Source organism: Heterodontus francisci, chromosome 1, assembly GCF_036365525.1.
Source record: "Heterodontus francisci isolate sHetFra1 chromosome 1, sHetFra1.hap1, whole genome shotgun sequence".
Taxonomy (NCBI): Eukaryota; Metazoa; Chordata; class Chondrichthyes; order Heterodontiformes; family Heterodontidae; genus Heterodontus; species Heterodontus francisci.
Window position 1 is genome coordinate 91,582,764 of NC_090371.1, and position 20,782 is coordinate 91,603,545.

Consider the following 20,782-nt stretch of genomic DNA (forward strand, 5'->3'; position numbering starts at 1 on the left):
TCGATTTATTTGAATGTTGTTAGGTTCAGGAGTTTACAGATGTAGAAAGGACAGAGGAGAAGCCTGGTGTGGTCAACTGTGTCAAACACTGCAGAGCGGTCAAGAAGTATGACAAGGGATAGCTTACCAATGTCAGTCAGAGGATGTCATTTGTGTATCTGAGTAGGGTCATTTAAGCAGGGGTAGAAACCTAATTGGAAAATTTCAAACATAGGGGTTATGGGAAAGGTAGGCATAGATTTGGGAAGTGCCAACACATTGAGGACTTTGGGAGAATAGGGAGGTTGATGATGGGGATGCACTTAGCAAGGACAGGGGGGGATCAAGGGTGGGACTTTTGAGAGATGGGTGATGACAGCAGATTTGAACGCAAATGGTGCATCCTTGAGGAGAGGAAATAGTCAGGAGTGTGATGGAATACTCTCCACTTGCCTGTATAAGTGTGGCTCCAACAACACTCAAGAAGCTCAACACCATGGATGTCAAGGAGCCTACAGGGTAAGGTAAGGCAGAAAAGGAAAGCTTATGGCAACACCGAGAACTCAATACTACAGAAAGCCGAGAGGAGTATAGAAAGTGGAGGGGTGAAATCAAAAAGGAAATCAGGAAAGCAAAGAGAGGGCATGAAAAAATATTGGCAAGCAAAATCAAGGTGCACCCAAAGATATTTTAACAATACATTAAGAGTAAAAGGATAACTAAGGAGAGAGTAGGGCCCATAAAAGACAAAAATGTAACCTATGTGTAGGGGTGGAAGATGTTGGTATGGTTCTCAATGAATACTTTGCGTCTGTCTTCACAAAAGAGGGGGACAATGCAGATATTGTAGTTAAGAAGGAAGAGTGTGAAGTATTGGATGTGGTAAACATAGGGAGAGAGGAAGTATTAATGGGATTAGCATCCTTGAAAGTTGATAAATCACCAGGGCCAGATGAAATGGACCCTAGGCTGTCAAGAGAAGCAAGAGAGGAAATAGCAGAAGGTCTGACCATCATTTTCCAGTCCTCACTGCATACAGGTTTGGTGCAGGAGGATTGGAGAACTGCTAACGTTGTACCTCTGTTTAAAAAGGGAGCGAAGGATAGACCTATTAATTACAGGCCAGTCAGTCTAACCTTAGTAGAGGGCAAATTATTAGAATCTATTCTGAGAGAAAGGATAAACTGTCACTTAGAAAGGCACAGATTAGTCAAGGATAATCAGCATGGATTTGCTAAGGAAAGATCTTGTTTGACTAACTTGATAGAATTTTTTGAAGAAGTAACAAGGAAGCTAGATGAGGGTAGTGCAGTTGATGTGGTCTACATAGATTTTAGCAAGGCTTTTGACAAGTTCCCACATGGCAGACTGGTTAAAAAAAAAAAATCCCATGGGATCCAGGGAAATGCAGCAAAGTGGATACAAAATTGGCTCAGTGGCAGGAAACAAAGGGTAACTGTTGACGGGTGCTTTAGCGACTGGAGGGCTGTTTCCAGTGGCGTTCCACAGGGCTCAGTACTGGGTCCCCTGCTTTTTGTGGTATATATTAACGATTTGGATGTAAAGGTAGGGGGCATGGTCAAGAAGTTTGTAGACGACACAAAGATTGACCATGTGGTAGATATCGAGGAGGATAGCTGCAGGAGGATATTGATGGTCTGGTCAGATGGGCAGAAAAGTGGCAAATGGAATTCAACCTGGAGAAGTGTGAGGTGATGCCTTTAGAGAGGTTAAACAAGGCAAAGGAATACACAATTAATGGGAAAATACTGAGAAGTGTAGAGGAAGTGAGGGACCTTGGAGTGAATGTCCCCAGATCCATGAGATAGCAGGACAGGTTGATAAGATATTTAAGAAGGCATATGGAATCCTTTCCTTTATTAGCCGAGGTATAGAATAGAAGAGCAGGGAGGTTATGCTGGAACTGTATAACTCATTGGTTAGGCTACAACTTGAGTACTGTGTGCAGTTCTGGTCACCTCATTACAGAAAGGATGTAATTGCACTAGAGAGGGTACAGAGGAGATATATGAGGATGTTGCCAGGATTGAAAAAATGCAGCTATGAGGAAAAATTGGATAGGCCAGGGTTGTGCTCCTTGGAACAGAGAAGATTGAGGGGAGATCTGATTGAAATGTACAAACTTTTGAGGGGCCTGGATAGAGTGGAGGTGAAGGGTCTATTCACTCAAGCTGAGAGGTCAGTGACGAGGGGGCATAGATTTAAAGTGATTGGTAGAAAAATTAGAAAGGAGATGAGGAAAAACGTTTTCACCCAGAGGGTGGTGGGGGTCTGCAACTCATTGCCTAAAAGGGTAGTTGAGGCAGAGACTCTCAACTCATTCAAAAGGAGTCTAGATCTGCACCTCAAGTGCCATAATCTGCAGGGCTGCGGACCAAATGCTGGAAGTTGTGATTAGAATAGGTGGATTGTTTTTTGGCTGGCATAGACACAATAGGCCAAGTGGTCTCTTTCTGTGACTTAAACTTTCTATGATTCTATGACCATCCAGGACAAAGCAGCCCACTTGATCAGCACCCCATTCACCACCTTAAACATTCACTCCCTCTGCCACTGACACACAGTGGCAGCAGTCTGTACCATCTACAAGATGCACTGCAGCAACTCACCAAGGCTCCATAGACAGCACCTTCCAAACCTGTGACCTCTACCACCTAGAAGGACAAGGACAGCAGATGCATGGGAACACCTGCAATTTTCCCTCCAAACCACACATCATCCTGACTTGGAACTATATCACTATTCCTTCATTGTTGCTGGGTTAAAATCCTAGAACTTCCCTCCCTATCAGCACTGTGGGAGTACCCTTAGCAGATGGACTGCAATTAGGGATGAGCAACAAATGCTGATCTTGCCAGCGATCCCCGTATCCATCAAAGAATTAAAGTTTACAATCTTAGCTAACATGATACATTCTCATTTAAATTAGTGTGATTTCATTTCTGTATTATAGTGTCGTGAAATGCACTGAAAGGCAAAAATGCCACATAACAGTGAATAAACGCTCCACTAATTATGTCTCTAATATGCATATTTATTGTTGAATAATTGCTGTAAATTAGTTAATGCTGCCAACTGCTGGATACTGATGGTATTGCAATGAATGTACTTGAGCTTTTACAAAAGTACTTTATTGCAATTGTTTGAGTATCGGGATCTGGGAATTCTCCTGGACAATTCTGGGATATGGCTGTTGCTTGGGAGAGGGATACATATGCAACCTTATTTAAATTACAAAAAAAATCAGATTACTATGCAAATTTGAATAAATCTGACTTCCATTTTCCATAATAAGTCAGCAAAACTCTGAAGAAGACCTGAACCCATCTCTGTCCACGATCAGAGTCTGGAATCAGTTTGATGTACATGGAGTAAATGAGTGTCATGGAATTCATTGCTGAATTCCAAATGCAACACCACAGATTTCCTGACTGGTCTTGTAGTTCAGTAAAGGAACTTTGCACTTTTGTTTTTAATTCATTCTTGGGATGTTGGCATCACCACCCATCCTTAGTTGCCTTATGAAGGTTGTGATGGTGCTTCTTCTTGAACCTCTGCAGTGAAGGACTATTCTTTGCAGTAGTTTGATGCAGCTAAATGGCTTGCCTGGCCACTTTAGAGGGCAGTTAAGAATGAACCATGAGAACATGGGTCTAGAGTCACAGATAGGCCAGACTGGGTAAGAATGGCAAGTTTCCCTCTCTAAACAGCATTAATGAACCAAATGGATTTTTACAATAATCCAACAGCTTTATCGTCATTTTTACTGATGCCAGCTTTAAAAAAAATTTTCAGCCTTTTTTTAAAAACCAAATTCCAATTCTCAAACTGTCATGGCAGGATTTGACCTCATATTCTCTGAATTACTAGAACAAAGAACAAAGAACAGTACAGCACAGGAACAGGCCATTCGGCCCTCCAAGCCTGCGCCAATGTTGATGCCTGCCTAAACTAACACCTTCTGCACTTCCGGGGCCCATATCCCTCTATTCCCTTCCTATTCACGTATTTGTCAAGATGTCTCTTAAACGTCGCTATTGTATCTGCTTCCACCACCTCCCCCGGCAGCAAGATCCAGGCACTCACCTCCCTCTGTGTAAAGAACTTGCCTCGCACATCCCCTCTAAACCTATGTCCCCTAGTAACTGACTCTTCCACCCTGGGAAAAAGCTTCTGACTATCCACTCTGTCCATGCCGCTCATAACTTTGTAAACCTCTATCATGTCGCCCCTCCACCTCCGTCGTTCCAGTGCAAACAATCCGAGTTTTTCCAACCTCTCCTCATAGCTAATGCCCTCCAGACCAGGCAACATCCTGGTAAACCTCCTCTGTACCCTCTCCAAAGCCTCCACGTCCTTCTGGTAGTGTGGCGACCAGAATTGCACGCAATATTCTAAGTGTGGCCTAACTAAGGTTCTGCACAGCTGCAACATGACTTGCCAATTTTTATACTCTATGCCCCGACCGATGAAGGCAAGCATGCCGTATGCCTTCTTGACTACCTTATCCACCTGCGTTGCCACTTTCAGTGACCTGTGGACCTGTACGCCCAGATCTCTCTGCCTGTCAATACTCCTAAGGGTTCTGCCATTTACTGTATACCTCCCACCTGCATTAGACCTTCCAAAATGCATTACCTCACATTTGTCCGGATTAAACTCCATCTGCCATTTCTCCGCCCAAGTCTCCAACCGATCTATATCTAGTCTAGTAACATAAACCTATAGCACAGTACTAAAATTAAAACAGAAAATGCTGGGAATATTCAGAAGGTCCGGCAGCATTTCTGGAGAGATAAACAGAGTTAATAGGCTAAATTTTAACATTGGAACCCGCTCGCAGCGGTGGAGGCCAGCAACAGATTGGGAACATGAAAGTACACGGAGTGGGTTTTACCGTGGCTCGTTAACTCATTGGTTTCCCAACCAGAGCAGGAGGGCATGATCATAATCTGCAACTGACTGGTTCCTTTAAATATGAACATTCTGGAGCTGGCAAGTGAGAGACAACAATTCTACTGACCTTGAGAACTGCTGAAAATAGAGACATGTTGTCGAAGCTTTTCATTTTGCACATTATACAAGAATAACCAATGTAAAGGAAAACAACAACTTATACTGCATGACAAGAGAATGCCAATTGCTTGGCAAGTGAACTCTGATTGGTAGACCATGGTGCATTCTCCGTGGCAACGCTTCTACCAATAAGAGTTCACTTGCCAACCAATCAGCACTCTCTTCATGCAGTATAAGTTGTTGTTTTCCCTTACATTGGTTATTCTTGCATATTGTCCTGATGAGTGCAAGGTGAAAAGCTTCGACAGCATGTCTCTATATTTTCAGCAATTCTCAAGTTCTGTACTAACAAATGACTAACTCTACAGATGGAGTCTCAACGAGGGAAAACTATCCCCCTGGTTCTCTGAGACATCCTTGGAGATCATGCTGCAGGCTAAACGATCCACAAAGAAATATTGTTCCCAGCTGACAGAAGGAAGAAGCCTGCCTCTAGCTCTGCTGAAGCCACAGAGATAGCACCACGTTGGAGTAAAAGGAAAATGAAGAGACTTTGTAGTTCCACAAGGGACTTTGGTGTTTAAAAGTATATTATATTGTCACTTTTATTGTCAATGTTTATGCACCATAAACCTCATTTCAAGGCTCCATTGTCTAGTCATCCCCCTTATTGCCTGTTGCCTGCCAAGTGGCCTTCAGCCTTAAGCATAATGGTATGACAAGAGTAGAAGATGAGCAATAGGTGTTAGTGAGAGGGATGAATTGTCGACTGTGGGACTGTTTTGTGCTGTGGGTTGGAGGGGTGGGGGGTGCACAGTGGGTTCAGAATTGGTGTGCCAGATGGTTGCACTGCCTCAGATCAGCTGAAGCATGCCTGAATGAGTCTGTCCCATGCATCCCTAACAGCAATGTTTGTAGCTGCACATACCCTGACCACATCCAGCTACTTCTTCTCTTTCTGTTGCTCCTCTTCTTCTTTTTCCTCCTTCAAAGATGCAGAGTGGTTATCACCTTCCTTCCCCTGGAGTTCCAGTTGTTGCTGCTGTGCAATGTTGTGCAAGGTGCAGCAGACCAGTACCATTCCGGAGACCCTTACTGGTGCTTACTGAACGGCGCCCCCAGATTTGTCCAGGCACCTGAATCACGTCTTCAGCATCCCAAATGCTTTCTCAATGCCCACTACTCTTGTGTTCATGTGTCCTCTGTTGTACCTTTCCTGTGCGTCAGAGATAGGGCTCCTCACAGGTGTCATCAGCCATGTCCGTAGAAGGTAGCCCTTGTCTCAAGAAGCCATCCGCTAATTCTGCTTGGTGGTGCAAATATCTGTGGCAGACTTGACTGGCACAGAATGAAGACATCATGGCATCTCCCGGAGTATCTTGCCCAGACATGCATGATAATCTTTTGGTGGTTATATACCAGCTGAACATTAATGGAACCCATTTCAATTGATGAATACTGCTGATTGATCTGAGGATGCTTTAATTATTACATATATGCACTCAATGACTCCCTGTAGCTGCAGGAATGCAGCCAGAGTAGCAAATCCAAGGGTCCTCTCATTCTGACTGACCTCATCATTAGGGAAGTGGACGTAAGTGGCATTCCTGACAAACATGTCATCGGTAATCTGGGGGGATGCACTTGTGCACAGCAGATTATGAGATTCTGCAAATGTTACCTTCAGATCCCTGGAAGGAACTGAAAGCAAAGAAATTCAGAGCTGTAATGACCTTGACCGCCACTGGCAATGTGTGTCCATCTGGAAGGAGGTCTGGTTCCAGGAGATTGCAAATGTCAGCAATGACCTTCCATAAAAGTCTGAGCCTCCTGAGGTACTAGTGCTTAGTCATGTCCAGAAAACTCATCCACTACCTGTGTACTCTGTGTTGGGGATATTGCTTCCTGTGAGCTGGAGCTCTGTGCTCATCCGCTCTGTCCTGTGGAGCAGCAGGTGACTGAGGAGAAGGCTGCTGCTGCTTCTGCCAGTGTTGTTCCTGCTGGTACTGCTTCTGGTGCTGTTGGTGTGGCTGGTGCTGCTCCTCTTGTTCTCATCTGATGTCCAATGTAGAGCTCCATAAGCTGCTCCCATGCTGCCAATAAGGCTGACAGCTAGGAAGTGCAGATCTAAGGCAAAAAATTCCAAGGTAGCAGAAATGACCTCCAAAGTCTTGGAAAACACCTCTAACGCAGTGAAATCACACTCTCAGAACAAGTCCTGTAAATAAAAACCTTTCATCTAGGTAAAGAAACGGCTGTCAGATCTCAGTATTTAAGGTTTTTCGAGCCTGACAATTGCTCAGCCCCATCAATCTCCGCTGTCCTCTTGCCCTGTTCAAACTAACAAGTTTCAGGTAGCCCAGAAAACCCGTGTGCTGACAGTTGAAATCAGAATCAAGGTTTTAAGATCCAGTCAATTACCTTTTAACAAATGTTAATCCACAGACCTGCATGATCCATGGGGGTTTCCAGTGTGCTAACAAGCGCCCATGAGTTAAATGCGGAAGTTGGTGGGTTCCTATTGGCTTCCCAACACATTGGCATTTTTTGCTTCTTTAACCTCGTATATGCACTGGCAGTCTTAAGCAGTCCCTCGGGAACGAGGATGGCTTTCTTCCACTCCAGGGTTGTGGGTGCTTAGGTGACTGAATTGTCCAATCCTGATATTCCAAATCCCGAAGTTCATTTTGAGGGGTGTAAGATGCCTGTGTGTGGGTTCTTTTAACGTGGGGTGGCTGAAAGCCTGCTTCAAGGGCACCTATGACAATGGCTCCCTGGGACCCCTCATGCAGCTGGCAGGAATAGGCTGAAGCAGAAAAACCAGTATAACCAGTGACCAGTCACAGGCTCAGCAGGAGACTGAAGTTTCTCAATCACAGCAATGGTGGGGAAAGGGCAGTAAACTGATCAGTTATTTTAAATATCACAACAGAGCAGCAATTCAGAGTCAAAGTTGGGTCTTATATAATAACCAGTGGAGGGCTGGACTACACAAGGCTTTACATGCTTATAAAGAGGACCCAGTGAGATTTCCTAGCATTAAGAAGCTTCTTCAGAAAATCTACTTGTATTTATGAGGACCTGAGGAAAACAGATTTTATTTGGTCCAGTAAAGTGATGGGTCAGCATTTCTAAACATTTATTGAACTGACGTATTTATATCCTTCATGATGTGCCCAAATCTTGTTTATGTATTAATTATTGTTTTCTTTGTTACAGCCCACAGTATGTGAGCGGGAGCTGTGTGTATTTGCTTTCCAGACTTTGGGAGTAATGAATGAAGCTGCAGATGAAATTGCAACAGGGGCCCAGGTATACAAATGTTAAATACTCATCCCTTTGACTAACTTCACTGTTTAAAGCAATTGATGGTTATAATGAACACGTTGTAATGGGAGGACTGGGTGGCACAGGCCAATTTGATCACTACTTTTACACCTGGAATCCAGGTTAAACACAACCAAGACAGAAAGAATAAAAATATTTTTAAAACTTATATGCCTCTGTAGTTTGTTAGGTCTTAAATTTATAATTCAGTATTTTTTGTCTTTTAATGATGTCTATTACTCTACTGAAATGAAAACAATCATACAAAAGCACTTTAATAGGCTCATTTAATGCTTTAGTTAGTAAGTGCATGGTCTTGTATGAGACTGAGGTGTACAGGCTATAAGGGTCTCAGGTTCTATGCTGTTAGCTGGTCTTAACAAGGACAGTGGTTGAGAAACTACAACTGGCTTAACACCCCCAGGGATCAATTAATGTTCCTTCTCCTTAACATTATTATGTGGAAACTGAGGGCTGAATTTTACCTTAGGCGGATGGGAATTCGCCACCGCGTGAAAGTCGATGGCAAACCCGCTTCCGCCTCGCCCAGGGATCCGTCCAGCATTTTATGGGTCCCCAGTCTTTAATTGTCCAGAGGCGGGACTTGAACCCACTTGAGGGAGGAGGTCCCGCCTCAGTGAGCTGCCAGCCAATCAGCGGGCCAGCAGTTCTTAGTCCCAGCAGCTCCACCGGGAGTGGTGGCCACTGCTGGGACTGCAGGCCAGCTGCGCCATGGAGCCTAGAGATGAGGTAAGTTGAGCTTGCCTCACCAGGGGGATCGGTGAGGCATGGAGTGGTCGTTTGCGGGGGGGGAGGGGGGTGCGTCTTGGGTCCTGGGGGTGGGATGGGAGGCGGGGGCGGCCCTCAATCAGGCACCCTGTGCCTGACGCAGAAAGGCCAGCAGCTATCGCTAGGTGGCCTTTCACGTCCCCAGCATGCCCGCTTGCCACGGGTGAAATACCTGTGGAGGCGGGCGAGGGCCCATAAGTGGCCGTTAACTGGCCACTTAAGGGCCTTGATTAGCCTCGGACAGGCAGGCCGTTTCCCCCTCCCCCCGCCTGACCCGGCTGGAGATGGGAGCGGGGCATGTAGGCCTCCCGGAGCCTCTCACTCAATTTTACGCTGCCCCCATGCCACCAACTGACCCACTGGGGTGGCGTCAAATTCAGCCCTGAGTATCAATGTACCAAAATTGAGCTTTACTATGTTGCACCTCTTGGTTAAATAGCCACCAACATTCACTATCTAGGATCAGCCCAAATAATAACTGCTTGGTTAAGAACCTAGTAATCTTGGACACTTGGTAACTTGGTAATACTTGAATATGCATTTGAAGAGCTGTAACCTACAAGGCTACGGATCAAAAGCTGAATAGCTCTTTGTTGCCCAGCACAGACAAGATGGACCAAATGGCCTCGTGTGCCATAAATTTTTATAGTATTAACTATATCTAAGCATTGGTCTGTGCCTTCAACAGATTTCAAAAACACATTTAATTAAGCAGAGTTAGTTTCTATAAAGCATGTATGACTGGTGATGAAGCAAAGCAGTACTTTAAACGGAATGAAAAATTGAGCAGGGTGTTAATCAGGCACCCAACCTGAATCTTAACCATTTTCAATAGGCAGGTTACGTTAAAATCGGGGCTTTTCAATGGATTCACCCACTGGGAGGAATTTTATGTTCTATCCTGTGTCAGGATTGGAGGTGGGGAGAGCATTTAAATCAGGTGGGATGATGGCGGGGGGTGGAATTCTAATACCTTCCCGCCTCCACCCAAGTTATGTCCGGGGCGGGAAGGCCCGTGGGCCGCCTTCCTGCCCTGCTGTCAGTTGAGGCCCTTAAGTGGGCTGTTAATGCTCAGTTAAGGGCCTCATCCCACCACTGCTGATATTAGACCAGTGGAGGGCGGGCCTGTCGCCGCATGGGGAGCATGTCAAGCAAACCTGTGCGGGTTGTTTGCCAGCTCCTGGGGTGGTCCCTCATTAAAAGGTACTCAGTTCCTGATTGAAGAACCCAATATCTGGAAGGGGGGAGCCACTGAGAGCTACTCCTTGCATTTGCTGCTGACTCCCCTACACCCTCCTCCCCCACGACCGCCACCCTGCAAAATCCCTCCCGTCCTGCCCTACCCGTAGCCTGGGTACCTCACCACTGGTGAATCCAGCACCGGCAGCAGCCACCGCCTCTGTAGTGGCTGTGATCAGTTAGAGTTGCCAGCCTCTGATTGGCTGACAACTCTCAGTAGGCGGCACCTCCGTCACCAGGGTCCTTAATCCACTTTAATGCCTAATTGGCACGTAATCTGGCTGGCCTTCCCCAGAGGAGGCAATGCGGGGCTCACGCCACTGCTTTTGCCAGTGTCGAGACCCCTGTCGCCAAGATAAAATCCCAGCCATTAAGTTGATAATGAACCTGCCAATAATCCTGCATTGAAAGGAATCCATGCACCCCCGCCCTGCACCTCACCCACCACCCACCTACAACCTATTCTGTTTTCTTCTTAAGACAAACAGAAAATCATTTATGAGCCATATTTCCTATAATAGAAAAGCAAAATACTGCGGATGCTGGAAATCTGAAATAAACACAAAAATTGCTGGAAATACTCAGCAGGTCCGGCTACAACTGTCGAGAGAGAAACAGAGTTAACATTTTGAATCTGTGACCTTTCATCAGAACTACAATGGGATCTACCAACTATATATCCCACTTTTCTAGTTCTGCAGTTCTGTTTCTAGATAGAAATAAATAATATAATACAGAAAGGATCTCAAAGCAAAGAGTGTGCACGATATTAACAAGATTGATCCTTGAGTTTGGCTATGATTACTAAAGTTCTTAGTGGGTATATGCCAAAATTTGCCCCTAGTTCAGCAGTACTTAGTATTAAATTATCAATACCACTCAGAGAGACTACAGGATGGCTGGTATAAGAAATGGATAAAAAGTCACACTGGTGGAGAGACTGTGAGACACAGTTGAAGCAGAATAGAACTTTACTTCACATCTAAACATACAAGGATAGAGGGTTAGAATTTCCATGAACCTTCTCCTGCTCTCCCATTGGAATTTTGGCTGAAGATCACTAGAAAGCCCAACAGATTGGTGTATTGTTTAAGCTGTTTCTCTGGAGTTTCCGCTGATCTTCTGCCAAAGTTACCGAAGAGAGAAGAATGGGAGAACCTCTAATGCAAATTCTAGCCCACTAGAGTGCTTGATGTTGATACGGGCCTCAAATGAAAAGTGTTCCATTACCCAGCACTAACATCGCTGTTGAGCACAAAATTTACAAAAGAAACTTTTTTAAAGATTAGGACAGCAATGCATTGCACATGTTACAAATTAATGTGAGAAAAAAGCAACAACCAGTTTAGACAGCAATCAGATGAATGCCGCTTCTTGCTTGCATCAATTGAGAGAAAAATGTGGGCCTGGATACCGATATATCTGTCTTCTCTGGCAATCCAGTACTCCTCAATATTGCAGTGAAGTGACAACCTAGATTATGTGCTGAAGACTTGAAGTGGGCTTGAAGCCACAATCATCTGACACAGAAGCAAACATGCCATCAACTGAGCCAATCTGAGCAGGATAATTCTCAATGTTGAGTGACTAATATCTATTTGTGATTATGGACTAATGGGATCATTTTTGGACCAGGCACTCCTGGTTGGGAGCCTCATCCACAGCAGTACAGATCAGAAATCTGGATGCACACTCCCGGCAGGGGCTGGATTTTGTTCCACTCCCGACATCGGGCTCCATGGCGGGGATGGGGGGTGCCAGAAGATTGGAGCGGCAGTGACCCGCCACGGAGCCCGACGCCGGGATTGCTGGGTCCAATCTTCCCAGAGGCAGGGAAGCTCCATGGCAGGCCTACCGCCACTCTACAGCGGGACCGTGCTTTAAATATTGAAATTTACCTGTTTGCATACATTTAACTTGAATTATCTGCAATTTTACTTGCAGTTCTGGATCTGCAGCACAACGGGCGGCTCTTATGCGCCTTCACTTTCCCGTCCAGGGAAAGCTGGTGCCACCGAGGTGGGGAAGAGAAGAACTCATAATTTAAAGTATAGTGGGGGAAGGATGGGGTGAAATCTGCAATTTTAGTGTAGGAGGGCGAAGGGATGAACTCTGCACTTAGTGCATTTGGGGGAGAAGGGGCCAACTCTGCAATTTTAGTGTAGTGGGGGCAAACATTTATTTTCAGTGTAGTGGGAGGGGGAGATGGGGGTAACTCTGCATTCTCTATGCAGGGCTGGCAGTCTCTGCGCAGAGACAGTTGACGCCATTCACGCCATCACCAAGGCCGTCACCACCACGTGATTGGGGGGGTGGGGGGGTGGCGGTGGACTGCCGCCCTGCATATTCTAATGAGCCACCGAGTTCAAGATTGCAGCAGCGTGACGGCACACAACCCAAGCGTGCTGTCTGCCATTTATTACACCTGCTGCCACTCCCGCCGGTGGGAAAACAAAATCCAGCCCCTGGTGGGCACCCCTCCAGAAGAACATTACCCTTTATTAGTGCCTGTAATCTTGGCCCTGTCTAGGTGACCACATTTCCAATTGATTCTCTTCTGTTATTGCAGGTGGTGGATTTGTTGGTGTCCATGTGCCGATCTGCTCTGGAATCTCCCAGAAAAATGGTCATTTTTGAGCCATATCCATCTGTGGTGGATCCCCTTGATCATCGGAGCCTGGCATTTAACCCAAGGGTACTTTGTTTTCCTATTAATTAACTATCTAGTTATTGCCAGTCTAGCATAAAATTGGGATCTGAACGATTATGTGGTGTAATAAGTTAAAAATAGTCACGAAAATCATATGGCTAATTTTCTACTTTTGCATTCCTGGCACAAAGCATCACACACTGAGAGTACACATTGGAATATTGGTCATGGAAGATAGTATTCTGGCTATATAGTCCTCGCAATTGCCCATCATTAATTTAATTTGGCAGAAAATCAGGCACCCTGCAAAAAAGGGCATACTATCCTTCACATCAACTATTCCTCCTGGTGTGCAATGCTGCATGTCCAGACCATGCTAAATATTTATCCTCAAGTTTCAACTTTTAGACTACTTGATCTAAAACATTCTATGTTTTGACTTTTAAGCTTTTGGTTTCTCATTTTACTGGTAGCAATTCAGAAACTCTAATGCTTATAAACTTTAGTTATTTCATTTAAAACTTGGCTAATTTATTATACGGGCTGGGCCTCATTACATTCTTAATGCATCTTGTTTAATTAAGTGCATTGCACGTATTTTGGGAGAAAAAGGCTTGTTTCGATGACCATGTTGTTTCTGATTGAAGTTCATGCAGCCTATGTCATAGCTGTTGATTAATTTCTTGACCCCACCATCCTTGCAAACTACCACCCCATCTTTCACCTCCCTTTCCCCTCCGAAGTCCTTGACTGTGTTGTCGCCCCCCAAACCCATGCCCATTCTTCCTAAAATTCCATGTTTGAATCCCTCCAATCAGGTTTCCATGCTGCCACCGTATCGAAATGACTCTTATTTAAGGCACAAATGACACCCTATGTGACTGTGACTATCTCTCTTGTTATTCTCAACTTGTCTGCAGCCTTTGAATAGAAATTTCCTCCAACTAGATATTGGGAAGACTGAAACCATTGTCTTTGGTCCCTGCTACAAGCTCCGTTCCTTCGCTACCAACTCAATCCCTCTCCCTGGCAACCATCTGAGGCCAAACCAGACTGTTTGCAACCTGAGTGTCATATTTGACCTTAATATGAGCTTCTGACCACATATCCGCCCCATCATTAAGGTGGCCTATTTCCTCCTTCGTAACATCTGGCCCTGCCTCAGCTCATCTGCTGCTGAAACCCCCATCCATATCTTTGTTACCTTTAGACTTGACTATTCCTTATTGGCCTCCCACATTTTACACACTGTAAGCTTGAGGTAATCCTTACTCACACCAAGTACCATTCAGCCATCACCCTGTGCTTACTGGTCCACATTGGCTCCCAGTTAAGCAATGCCTCGATTTTAAAATTCTCATCCTTGTTTTCAAATGTCTCCATTGCCTCACCCGTTCTTGTTTTTGTAATCTCCTCCAGCCCCACAACCCTCCAAGATATCTGCGCTCCTCTAATTCTGGCACTTGGATCATCCTGATTTGCCTAGGCCCTAAGCTCTGGAATTTTCTCCCTAAACTGCTCTGCCTTTCTAATTCTCTTTCCTCCTTCAAGACACTCCATAAAATCTACCTGTTTGACCAAACTTTTGACCATCTGTCCTAATATCGCCTTATATGGCTTAGTGTCAAATTTTCCTTTATAACACTCCTGTAAGGCACCTTGCGACATTTTATTATGTTAAAGGCACTATATGAATACAAGTTGTTGTTATTGAAGTACTCAGCATAAAATTATTTCTGTCTAATAGAAGTTTTAAGTATGACGGATTGATACAATATTATCTGCCCAGAATATTTTAAAATTCAATTATGAATTGATTTTTGTTTAAAACAAAAATTCAACTCCTTCAAATGAAAGGCAATCATTATTAAGAAAGGTGTCAGAGGCACAGATGTAGCTAGAATTAACTAGAATGATTCCAAGAATGAGAGGGTATAGTTATGAAGAAAGGCTCAGCAAATTGAGTTTTTTCTATGGAACAAAGGCTAAGGGAAGATCTTATAAAGATGCTCAAAATTGTGAAAGGTTTTGACAGGGTAAATAGAGAATAATTGTTTTCACTGCCTTGTGAATTAGTAACAAGAAGGCAAAGACTCGGGGTTATCACTAGATGAAACCAGGGAAAAATGGACAAAGTATTTTCACATTGAGGGTTATAGTAACATGGAATGCTTTATGACAGTGGCTCGGACAGAGGAAGAATTAATTTATAATTTGCAACAAATATACATTCCCTTAAAGAATAAAACCCCCCTGGGAAAACCGGCCCAACCATGTCTAGCAAGGGAAGTTAAAAATAGTATAAGGTTAAAGGAAGAAGCTGAGAATATGGCCAGAGAGAGAACTAAGCTGGGGACTGGAAGAATTTTAGAATTCAAGAAAGGAGGACAAAGAAATTGATAGAGAGAAAATGAGAGTAAGCTAGCAAGAGACATAAAAACAGATCATAAAAGATTTTGTAGCTGTGTAAAAAGGAAGAGATTAGTGACAGTGAATGTAGGTTCCCTTGAGGCAGAGACAGGAGAAATTATAATGAGAAATAAGGAAATGGCAGAGGCATTAAACAAATACGTTATATCTGTCTTCAGGTTTGAAGACACAAAGAATATTCCAGTAGTGGGTAACCAAAGATCTATTAGAAATGAGGAACTTAAGGATATTATTAGTTAAAAAAAAAGCTGGAAAAATTAGTGGGACTTAAAGTTGACACATCCTCTGGACTTGATGGCCTGCATCCCAAGGTTTTAAAAGAGATAATGGATGCTTTAGTTTTGATCTTCCAGCATTACCTAGATTCTGTAACTGTCCTCATGGATTGGAAGATAGCAAACGTAGCCCCACAATTCAAGAAAGAAGGGAGAAAGAAAAAAGGGAACAATAGGCCAGTTTGCCTGACATCAATAGTAGAAAAAATGCTAGAATCAGTTATGAGGGATGTGGTAACAGAGCACTTAGAGAATCATAATATGATTAGGCAGAGTCAACACGGATTTATGAAATGGAAATTGTGTTTTACAAATCTGTTAGAGTTTTTTGTGGTTGTAACCAACAGAGTGGATCTGCAGAACCAGTGGATATAGTAGACTTAATTTAATAAGCGACTTGTGCACCGCTGTGCCCCCGCGATATTACACATGGGGGCTCATTTAAATGGAGAGGGCGGAACGGCCGCCCCCGATGACGTCATCCGGGGCAGCCGCTCTGTCCCCGGCAGCGGCGTCCGGTGCGACCACACAGACGCCGGAGCCATTTCTAAAGGGCTTCAAGCCCTTCCGGTGCATTTACATTTTTAAAGATACATTCATTTGCTATTGTGTTTCCAATGTTCAATAAAAAATGAAAGCCCCTCTATCACCCCCCGCCCCCACCCCCCAATAACCACACACTTTATTTTTGGGCCTTTCCCACCAAAAAACTTGATTCCCAACATGACCTTTTCCCCGAACTTGGTCACCTTTGCCTTTCAACCCCTTCCCACCATCCCCTCAGCCAATGGAATATGTTTTCCCCGCTCCCCCCCCTACCCCTACCACCCAACCTGAAAATTAAATTCCTCACTCCTCCCCACCAGTGTCTCGCCTTAAATCCCCAAACGGGGATCAGAAGGTGGGGGACTTCTGGCCACAGGCTGGAATATCAGTGTGGGACGGCTGCCCAGTCCAGGTGCGTTCATTTACATGTGTTTGCATTAATTTTATTAGGGAAATGAAGGCTCCGCACTGTGGCCTCGCCACCGCCGGTAAAATGCGCCGGGCTTTCTCGCCGTTGGGGTTAAGGCGGGCCTCTCCCGGAAGAATTTTCTGGATCCCCACCGCCATGACCCCCGACATCGGAGGGCTGGTAAAATTCAGCCCAGTGTGTTTGGATTTTCAAAAAGCATTTAGTCAGGTGCCGCAGAGATTATTACAAAAAATAGGCTCATAATATATTAGCATGGATTGATGATTGATTAACGGACAGACAGCAGAGTAGGAATAAAAGGATCATTTTTGGGTTGACAGGCTGAAACTAATAGGATACCATAAGGATCAGTGCTTGGGCCTCAGCTATTTACTATCTATATTAATGATTTAGATGTGGTGAATGAGTGTAATCTATCTAAGTTTGCTAATGATACAAAGTCAGGTGGAAAATTAAGCTCTGAGAAGGACTCAAAGAGGCTGTAAAGAGATCTAAACAGGTTGAATGAGTGGGCAGAAGGAATATAATGTTGGGAAGTGTGAAGTTAATAAGACTTCAACTGGAGGACTGTGTGCAGCATTGGGCTCCTCACTTGAGGAAGGATATTGAGATTTTAGTGAGGGTACCATGCAGATCCATTAGGATGCTGCCTGCTTCCAGAAAATACAAATACAATGAAGCACTTGAAAATCTGGGATTACTTTGTTGGAACAACACAGATTATAAGTCAATATGATACAAATTTTTGAAATTATTAAAGGATGGGGCGGGGTAGATAGAAGCAGACTGTTTCTAGTAGTTTAGGTTCTAGAATAAGGAGCCAAAAACTAAATGTATAACGTTTCAAACAGGGAACAGACAAAAATTCTTTTCACTGAGAGTTGTGAGTCTGTGGAATTTACTTCCAGTGTTGGTGGTTGATGCAGAGAAACTACATCAACGTTCAAGATTCGATTGAATAGTTGCAATGAAGGAAACAGGATTAAAAGGATAGTGGGACAGGATGAGTAGATCTATTTGCTCATGTCAAGGGTAAACGACGACATAGGCTGATTAAGTCGAATGGCCTGTTACAGTGTTATAACTGTGATGTATTTCTATAAATTGGAAACAGGTTGGGGCATCTTGCTACTGTTAATCATTGTCTTACCTTTATTGTAACTTATATTCTAAAGTGTTTTTCTCACTTTGAACTAGAAAAAAGACTATGAACGATTAGTTAAAGCACTGGACAGTATCACATCCATCAGGGAAATGACCCAGGTAAGGCCCAAAGATTGTAACCAAACATTACACTGCATTCACTGGTAACTAAGCTAAAAGCGACAGCTATAATCTACATTTATTGCAAGCTTTAAAAGGAAGAGAAAGACAATGGAAGTGTTTTCTGTCCAAATTTTTTTCGTCTCTGAGAAAAATATATTTTCACTTGTAAAATATTAACAAATTAATTGCCTCATTGAGATTCACTATTCCTTAAGTCTTTAGGTGTTTCATGACATATATTACATAAAGGTGCTGAATGGTTTGTGAAAAGGCACTATTAACTGCAATGTGCCCTGTGCTTTATAACAACCTGGAAGCTGACATGGCACTGTCTAACCTTGGAATGATTTCTGCTGAGTGATTATGTACTAAAATTCAGCCAGTAATGTGTTTTTTAGGATTCGGCTGACTCCAGATTGGCTTCCATATTGATCTAAAGAATAAACATGATAGAGCAGGGAGTACAACCATTGTAGAATGCATGTTACCCCCTCCCACAATGCTAATCTTCATGAGGCAGGAAACTCAATGATTTTTTACAACACTGTGAGATATACAGCCAACTCAACTGACTTGCTTTAACTATTCACACATTCCCTGTTCTCAGAAATGTCTTTGATTTTTCTCATTTCTCCTACCATGCCTCCTTTTCTCTTACAATATTATCACTTCCTTCAATTTCCTGTTCTGCACACCTTACAATCATTGTTTTTCTCTTCTTGTGTATATGTTTCCCCCCCTTTCCTGCACTGTTCCTTGCTATAAGCGTTTCATCTGTAATACCTTCCAGTTCTGATACAGAGCTGTGCCTGAAATATTAACTTTCTTCCTTTCCTTACAGATGCTGCATGACTTGCTGAATGTTTATAGCATTTTCTACTTATATTTGAAAAATCTATTTATTACTATATTCTCTTAAACAGCACTGGGGGAGGGTACTTTGAACAAAAGGTACTGTCCTAGATTTTCATCAACAACTTGCATATGTATAGCACCTTTAATGTTATAAAACATTCCAAGGTGTCATTTTCATATTTTGTGCATTCAGACTTGCTTTTTATTTTGTTTTGTGCAATGTTTTTGTGCTCTATAACTAAATGTTATTTCCAGTCAGATAATTTCTATATACTAGTATGGCGCACATTTTCCTAATGGAAATTGTTTGACTTTCCCTATTCTACATCCATTCCTATTATTTTGATAGCCCCTAACAAGTGATATTATACATTACACATTAAATGACACATGAATTTGTAACACTCTGCCTCTATTATATGCCGTGATCATAGCAGTACCTTTCTAGAATATGAGGGGACAGCTCTTATTGAAAATGTCGTCCAGTCCTTATTTAGGGGTTTTCAAGGTCAAACCCAGCTTTTTCTGCAGCTAAGTGAGGATCAGCTCATACAGCCTAATATTATGAGAGATCTTCTCACTTTTACTAGACCCATTAAAATCATGATTAAATTAAGTACATCAAAATTATTGTGTAGGTGACATTAAATAGAACATGTCATGGTCGGATGGAAATGGAGATGTTGATTTCCATGCCTGAGGCTGTCTCAGTAATTTTATGCTCTGTATCTGTTCAGGGCATGTCCTTTGTATAACATAACACTGTGGTACTAACAAGATAGATGGCTGCTAAAATGGATGTAAAATGAGAAAATCTGAAAATCTGAAATTAAACAGAAAACACTCGACAGACACAGCAAGTCTGCTGGCAACTGGAAAAAGCTAGATAGATGTTTTAGAAAGAGACCTTTAATTGGAATTCAGAAATATTAATTTCGCTCTTCATATTCTGTTGGACTTGCTGTGTATATTCAGTTTTTCCTATTTTTATTTAAATATGCTGTACTCACAATTGGAGCACATGAAGTGCAGTGAGGAATAATAACTGTTTTACTTTGTTTATTTCGATAGGCACCATACTTGGAAATCAAGAAGCAGATGGACAAGCAGGATCCTCTGGCGCATCCTCTGTTGCAATGGTACTTTTACTTAAATGTTTAACAATAAAATCTTACAGAAGGAGCACAAAAGGTTCCTGTGGGTCCTTCAGCTCAGACTGCTCAAATTCAGAGGCTTGGATCCATCTGAGTACTGCATTCCTCCTACATTCCATCAGTGACGCCATCTGTCCAATTAGATTCACCCTTTAAACTTGTTCAACTCTCTTTATTTACAAGCAATTCTAATATTAATGTATTAACTGCACTGCAAGGTCATTTATTCCAGTCCAATTTTCCTACCCTGTCTGCTAGGAGACAAATTGACCTGTCTCCATTGAACATTTCCCTATTTACTCTGTGGGTTCTTTTCTTTTTATGAGCCACAGGACCACATCACTATGATCGTTCAACAAGGTGCTTTTATTTCATTTCCCACTGATAACCAGGAGGATTTTTAATTATTGACCAATTTTTAAATTATTTTGTTATAATTGCTGATTTTTTTAAATCAAGGAAACAAAATAACACAGTTTCTTTTTTACCAGGATTATTTCCAGTAACAGATCCCATATTGTAAAATTACCTGCAAACAGGGTAAGTGACTTGATCATACTAACCAAGGCGAAATATGTGGGGTTTTTTTTGCAATCGTGTAAATAAAGATGTCAGCCATTATTCCATTCTCCACTGGCTTTCTAACTGGATGAAATGCATTATAATTGGTGGAGCACTTCAGGAAGGGATCATTACAGTGATGAAGATCTGCAGTACTGTGGCCATAACTGCCTGACACCAATTTAGTTGTGTAATTCATTTATGGGATGTCTCTGGCAAGGCCAGGATTATTGCCCATCTCTGC

The 20,782-nt window shown here is 43.1% G+C and overlaps 1 protein-coding gene across 2 annotated transcripts in view; it reads left to right on the forward strand.

Moving 5' to 3' along the window:
- Positions 1 to 20,782, forward strand: part of parp8 (poly (ADP-ribose) polymerase family, member 8) — a 475,386-nt gene that overhangs the window by 416,501 nt on the left and 38,103 nt on the right. For both annotated transcript variants that reach the window (XM_068032748.1, XM_068032749.1), the window contains 5 exons: positions 8,236 to 8,328; positions 12,941 to 13,066; positions 17,900 to 17,965; positions 19,895 to 19,962; positions 20,469 to 20,517. In XM_068032748.1, the coding sequence (XP_067888849.1) occupies positions 8,236 to 8,328; positions 12,941 to 13,066; positions 17,900 to 17,965; positions 19,895 to 19,962; positions 20,469 to 20,517 (402 nt within the window). The remainder of the gene's footprint in view (positions 1 to 8,235; positions 8,329 to 12,940; positions 13,067 to 17,899; positions 17,966 to 19,894; positions 19,963 to 20,468; positions 20,518 to 20,782) is intronic.